The sequence below is a fragment of the Miscanthus floridulus genome, chromosome 9 (assembly GCF_019320115.1).
Source record: "Miscanthus floridulus cultivar M001 chromosome 9, ASM1932011v1, whole genome shotgun sequence".
Lineage (NCBI taxonomy): Eukaryota > Viridiplantae > Streptophyta > Magnoliopsida > Poales > Poaceae > Miscanthus > Miscanthus floridulus.
This window is the reverse complement of record NC_089588.1, coordinates 42,176,146-42,183,142: the sequence shown is the minus strand read 5'-3', so window position 1 is coordinate 42,183,142 and position 6,997 is coordinate 42,176,146. Positions and strand designations below refer to the sequence as shown.

Sequence of the window (6,997 nt, the reverse complement as noted above, 5' to 3'; positions counted from 1 at the left end):
ATCTCAACACATAAAAGAAAAAAAAGACTTTTCTAAAACGAAACCAAGTAAACACCAGATAAATCCTTGCAAACGTCTAAGCATTATTAGAACTAAAAGACACAGTACCCCTGACGAACTGAGATAAGTACAATCAGAGGTGCCGTGCAGTGCACGAGGATAAGGCCTTGTTTAGTTGGCGAAATTTTTTGGAAAACGGTATTGTAGCACTTTCGTTGTTATTTGACAATTGGTGTCCAATCATAGTCTAATTAGGTTTAAAATATTCGTCTCGTGAATTTCGTCTAAACTGTGTAATTAGTTTTATTTTTTATTTATATTTAATGCTTCGTGCATGCGTCCAAAGATTCGATGTGACGGGGAATCTTGAAAATTTTTGCAAAATGAAGTGGAACTAAACGGTACCCAAGTGGATAATAACTCGAAATAGCATTCCCTTGGTCATCGGGCTTCTAGTATGGGATGGGATGGTCAGATGGACGCCTGCTGCACCCCTGAGCCATGGAACCAAATATTTCTTGATCAAGTCTTCTTACCTGGAGCATGGGACTATTGGGATGCACCGTGCCATCAGTTCCAGCTTGAGCCTTTGGAGCTTTGGCATGGCTCCTGGCTCAAACTCCAATGCCGCGTCACACCAATAACAGCGGAAATGAAACTTGAGCAAACGCGGAAATCCTTGTGGGTTGATTGCGTTCCTCGGGTAGACGATGCCTGAATCTCCATCTGTCATTGCATAAGCCAACCATAAGAGAGAGCAGCGTGGGTAAACTTGCTAGAATATTTATTCCTTCCTTGCCTGCTTCACCACGGACAAAAATGCGGAGGCGGGTCAAGTTGACTAGTGAGCTGATTTGAGGGTACAAGAAGCATTTGAAGTGGTGGTGTAGGGACACACGAAGCTATGAATGAACCATCAGGATCACTCTGCCACACACGTAGTTCTCGCAGGTGCCTGAACAGCCTGGAGAGCATTGACAAACATGCTTCCTTGTGATCCTTCATATCACGTACTTCAGTAGAGTACGGCCATTTAATTTGAAGTACCCTCAGATTGGTCAGATCACCGAGTCCTTGGATAAACTTTATAGATTGAATACCCAAATCGATCATTGATAGCTCTTCCAACGCCTGTAGACTTCCGATTACATCAGGTTGTTGCAATAAATGAACACAAAGCTCTATAGCTGTACTAGGAAGTCTCAAACCTTTTTTTGTCTTCCCATTGGCTGTCTGCAGCGGGCCGGGGTAACTAGCAGCAGTGGTCGGCGGCTCTAGGAGACACGGATAAGTAATAGCAGTTCCAAGTGCAGAAGACCCTTCTTAACATTAAAGCACTTCTAGTTAGTCTCAACGGTTCATTAATGATCAAAGGGGAGGAACCACAGTTTGCCCTCAAGCACCGTAACACATGTCACGAATAATTAACAGAAGAGTCACTGATGTATTTTACTCAAGCTTAAAATAACGTTCCACATGACACAAAAAATTTGGGGGTTACGTTACAAATACTGATCGATCTTAATTTGGAAACAAATACAATAATGAACCATGTGACGGATGAACTCAATGCATAAAAAATAAGACTAGAATTTCTAAAATAAAGTGAAGTGTCGTACCTGACAAAACTACGCAAGCAAACCTATCTAGGCATTGTCAGAACTAAAAGCCACATAGCAATTGGAACCACCAGTTGAAGCTCCCTGAAAGACTGAGATAGCTATCAACCAGCGGTGCCGCCTGCCATCCGAGAGGTCGAATTTGCCCTGTTCAATTCCTACATACTCCGTACGTACCTAAAAACGGAAAAACATATGATAATTGGTGGTCATACTTATTCTCCACATCATGTACTCACAATGGTCTTCATTAGGCTTCTACTATGGCATGGTCGGATGGACGCCTGCTGCACCCCTGAGCCATCCGAAGAAATCTTTGGATCTGGAGTATGGGACGGTTGGGATGGACAGCTGCTGCGCCCCTGATGTCATCCTCCATAGCCTCCACCTCGTCTGCAACAGCAGCGCTGCAGTTAATATCTATAGCCAGATGTTTGAGCCCTGCCAGGTTCTGCAGCCCAAGGACGAGGCCACCTTCCCCAAACTTGAACTGGCACCGTGCCATCAGTTCCAGCTTGAGCCTTTGGAGCTTTGGCATGGCTCCTGGCTCAAACTCCAATGCCGCGTCACGCAAACAACAGCGGAAATGAAACTTGACCAAACGTTGGAATCCTTGTCTGCTGATTGCATGCCTTGCGTAGACGATGCAATTTAAGTCATTGAATAAGCCAACAGTAAGAGAGAGCAGCATGGGTAAACTTGCTAGGATATTTATTCCTTCCTTGCCTGCTTCACCACGGACAAAAATGCAGAGGCGGGTCAGGTTGACTAGTGAGCTAATTTGAGGGCCCACCCTATTTAAGTTATGTGTATCAAGAAGAAGCATTTGAAGCGGTGGTGGAGTAGGGACACACGAAGCCATGAATGAACATGTGGCATCAGGTTCACTCTCCCACACGCGCAGTTCTCGCAGGTGCCCGAACAGCCTGGAGAGCGTAGAGATACATGCTTCCTTGTGATGAATTTCAAGTATTCTCAGATTGGTCAGATCATTGAGTCCTTGGATAAACTTTACAGATTGAATACACAAATCAATCCATGATAGCTCTTCCAACGCCTGCAGACTTCCGATTCCATCGGGTAGGCGCACCGACCGATCGACATGAAGACGCACTAGCTTCTGCAATTGGATAATACTTGCTGGTAGCTTTTCAAGACATTGCCATCTCACATCTAGTGTCTCCAGATGTTGCAGCTTTTCTATATCTTGTGGAAGCTTGCCGACCGAAGCATGACCGTGTATCCTCAAGTACTTCAACTGACCTAAACTTTTGACATTTCCAAGAGAGCATTCACCAACCTCACAATATTCAACTTCAATATTCAACACTCGCAAGACTTGTCTGTTTAAGAACTCTGTGGCATGCTTAGTAACCAGAACTGAATTTGAGCCAAAGATATTGATGGATCGGATCTGAGCTCCATTTTTTATTGTCTTGGCAATCTCTTCCGCCCGGGAAGAAATGTCTTTTTGGATGGATAGACGGCGAATCTTGTTCGAAGAATAATTTTTAGAAAAACCATTACCATTCCATATAGTAACAAAGTTGTCCTCCACGGCCTTTGATACAATGAACTCAAGTATGACATCATGAACTCTGCACTGTTTCACTGTTGCGCCGTGTCCCCCAACCTTGGTTGGCTGCACCAAACTTCTATTGATGAGCTCATTCAAGTAACTTCTCCCTAGCTGCTCCATACTTTCCCTGTCCTGTCTAGGAATCAGTCCTTCGGCTACCCATAGCAATATCAACTGTCGGCAATCAATGGGATAATCCTCTGGAAACACACTTAGATATAGCAAACAACTCTTTAGATGGTGAGGAAGGTCAACGTAACTCAGCAGCAGAATTCTTTTCATCTTATCAATGGGAGAATCTTTGTCAACTACAGCAGCAATAGACCTCAATACATTGACCCAGACTTCCACTGCTTTGCTTCTGTTTGCTAATAAACCAGCTATACTGATTATGGCTAGTGGTAAGCCGCAACATTTCTTTAAAATATCATCGGATACTTTCCTCAAATCTGGGTGGCAATCATCATCGGACAAAAATAGCCTCTTAAAGAATAATCTTTGGGAGTCCTCATGACTAAGGGGCTTTGCTTGATACATTTGTGCAGCAATACCAGTACAACAAGAATTGGCTACTGCTTCAATGCGTGTTGTAGTAATAATTCTGCTTCCATTGTCATTGACAGGTAAGGCAGATCGTACAAGCTCCCATGCTGATACACTCCAGATATCATCAATCAAGATGAAGTACCTGCATACGTTGGTTGTGGAATCACCTTATTAATTATGTAAGGCAAACCATGAATTGAAGCGTATTCCAGTGAAGTTAAAGATGTCGGAGAAATGTAAGATGGATCCTAGTGGCACACTTTTTTATCAGTAATTATTACACATGAGAAATGCAGTCTGTAAACTACCATTATTTAAAAAATATGTTACAACCTCCAAAATGGTAAGTGCCGCATTAGAACACCTAGAGACCCACTCAAAAGACATGATGCATTCAGTTTAAAAACTGAGTTCCAAAATGAGATTTTTATAGATATTTAGAATTCTGGTCATATTTTCCAAGAAGTAATTTTATTGAATATGGATTAGATGGTGTAAAGTAATTTTTTTACCAAAATGATGCACAGTTGACTTGAGTTTGTTCATTGTTGCAACATCTTTAATGATGACATTTGATAGATATGCTGAGCCATTGAAGTATCTGAGGTAATTTTATGCTGTCAAGTTCATTAGGCCAGGAAAAAATGAATCATTTTTTAAAATTCCCAGAAAATTTCATAAATGGCCTAATAATTAGGTGAGCTCATGTGATGAACAAATATTGCACGACATTATTCTAGCTAGATGAACTGGTTAACTATTAGAAAAAGAAATAATATTGATTACCTCTTGTCCTTTAAGCATTCTTTCACTGTGCGGATGAGCTGCTCAACTGTCTCTAACATCTGTGACTGGTCAAAATGGCTCTTGCTTATTTGAGACAATATATCTCTAAGAAGTTTCTTCATATCTGGAGTTTGTGATACAGACACAAAAGCCCGGCTATCAAAAGCAGCTTCAGTGATTTTGTGGTACACCTCCATGGCGAGAGTGGTCTTCCCCTGTCCACCTATCCCATAGATGGACACCACCTTGTGCTCCTTGTCTTCACATCTCAATAAGCTGGTGATCTCCTCACAAGGAGCATCGATTCCAACAAGATCCCTGGCCTCCTGAAAGAGTGCAGGTGCTCGAGGATCCAACAGCACTGGCTGAGATGAAGAGGCGAGGAGACATTGATTGATGTCGTAGTAGCGTTTCCCCCGCTCGCTCTGCTCGCTCACGAGCCTCTTGAGTCGTCGGATCTCCTCTGCTATTCCTCTGTCCTTAAACAACGTTTTCACCATTTGAATGGCCTTGTGCATGAAGTTGGCCGTGGAACCTCCATCTCCATGGCTGTGATTGAGCACAAAACGGTCGATGCAATCCTCAATATCGTAGGACAGCTCACGCACCTTGCTCCTCCAGTCTTTGGCGAGTGGATCGATCTGGTCGTCGTCCTTGTCTTCGAGCATCAGCAGCATGGCTTCCATGGTGCGCAGCTCGTCTTGCAGGGACCGGATCCCTTGCTTGACGTCTCTGGCGAGGTTGTACTTGTCGGTGAGCATGGCGGCCAGCTTGTCGATGACAGAGCCCAACACACCCGTGGCGGCGCTCGAGATCATTTCAGCCATCTTGACTCGCGACTACTGGCTGAGTGAAATGCTAGCTAGCTTGTGCGGTGGTATGAGAGAGGATAGGTGATTCAGTTCTCAGGTTAAAGTGGGGCAAACAACAACGCATCCCATTAGTTAAATATATAATGGGATTCGATTCTATTTCTACGGCTGAGCACTGGGAACGACAGGAAGTTTCCTTCCACTTTCCTCCGTAACCACTTTCTTCCACCAACTCTCTCTCTCTCTCTCTCTCAGTTTTTCTATTTCGTCCAGGCCATCTCAATCCGCAAGCCATGTGACGATAAGTGCTGCTGTGCTGGCCGACGTGCAACTTGCGATGTCACGCCAGGAAGTAAAAACAATATTCAACTGGTTGAAGACCAAGCAAACCCCGATATCGTAGGATAGCTCACGATATCCATGGTGCTCAGCTCGTGTCGCAGGAAGCAGATCCCGCTCTCGACTTTTTTGCGAGCTGGTATTCTCGGTGAGCATGGCGGCCAGCTTGGCGATGACGGAGCCAAACACGCTCGTGGCGGCGTTCGCCATCACTTTGGCCATCTGGACTCGCAGAGGCAGAGCATTCGCTCTCAGGCCCTGTTTAGTTCCCGTCAGAATCCAAAAAAATCTGGATTTTGGCCCACCATTTTGCCAAATGGATCTAAACACCATCCAAATTTTTTTGCAAAATGAGGTCCATTTCGGATTCTGCATTTGGGAGTCCATAGGCCAAAATTGAGCCCGTTTTGTGCCTGGAAGTCTACGTTGCCCTCAGTACCCCCACCCTATCCGTTCGTTCCCTTCCTCCCTATTCTCTTCCTCCCTGACGCACTTCAGCCGCCGCCGCCGCTCGCTCCCACCGCCACCACTACCTCTGTCTCCGGCCGGATCCTCCTCCGAGCTCGCAGATCCTCCTCTGAGCTCGCAGGATCTACCGTCTCCTCCCGTTTCGCAGCTGCCCGCATGGACGGGTACGGCGCCGACAGCTTCTACCATGGCGACAACGACGGCTACGGTGACGGCCACAGCTACGGCAACGTCGACGGCACCAGGGAGTTCCTGTCCCAGCCACACCCCTCCAACGTCGGATATCCTGCCTACAGTCGGCCGGCCTTCAACGCCCCGGGTTCCAGCAGCTTCGCTTCTCCCAGGACGGGCATGGCGGCTCTTGACCTCAACTCGCAGGGCGCCGAATTGCCGCCCATGGGAGGCTTCCAGGGGCTCCTTCGCTCTGGTGGAGATCTCGACGGCCCCAATGTCGCACCTCCCGTTGACGCCCGCAGCGCAAGCCGAACCCTAGGCTTCTGGGCTCCTCGCAGCAGTACTGGAGGTGGATCTGGGTCCGGTCGCGCTACCTCTACGGTCTCCTGCGGTGGACGTGTTGGTGGTGGTGTGCCTCCTATCCCCGCTGTTGGTCGCGGCGTGCGTCGAGGGACCTCCGGCGTGGCACAACCCTCGACGGCCCACGGCAAACGTCCTCGAGTGCCAGCCGTCGCCGATGACAAGTTCGCTTCCAACACCTCGAACGGCGTCGACAACGTTGAGATCCTACCCAACGCTCCCACGGTATTTTCCCTACCAATTGATCTAGTGTGCCAGTTCATATTCAGTTCAGTTCATTTACTGATTGATACAAAATCTTTAGAATTACAAGA

At 46.5% G+C, this 6,997-nt stretch overlaps 1 protein-coding gene across 1 annotated transcript; it reads right to left on the bottom strand.

Annotated features, from left to right (window-relative positions):
- Nucleotides 1-1,452: 1,452 nt before the first annotated feature.
- On the bottom strand, nucleotides 1,453-5,422 carry LOC136481818 (disease resistance protein RGA5-like). The gene is made up of 2 exons (XM_066479105.1): nucleotides 4,531-5,422; nucleotides 1,453-3,886 (listed from the first exon to the last, which is right to left on the bottom strand). The coding sequence occupies exons 1-2, from the start codon at nucleotides 5,355-5,357 to the stop codon at nucleotides 1,870-1,872; spliced, it is 2,844 nt and encodes a 947-aa protein (XP_066335202.1). The 5' UTR covers nucleotides 5,358-5,422; the 3' UTR covers nucleotides 1,453-1,869.
- Nucleotides 5,423-6,997: the final 1,575 nt, after the last annotated feature.

Coding starts and splice junctions, on each gene's coding strand:
- LOC136481818 (XM_066479105.1), bottom strand. CDS start 5,357: ATGGCTGAAATGATCTCGAGCGCCGCCACGGGTGTGTTGGGCTCTGTC. Junction 3,887..4,530: donor GAATGCTTAAAGGACAAGAG/GTAATCAATATT, acceptor CAACGTATGCAG/GTACTTCATCTTGATTGATG.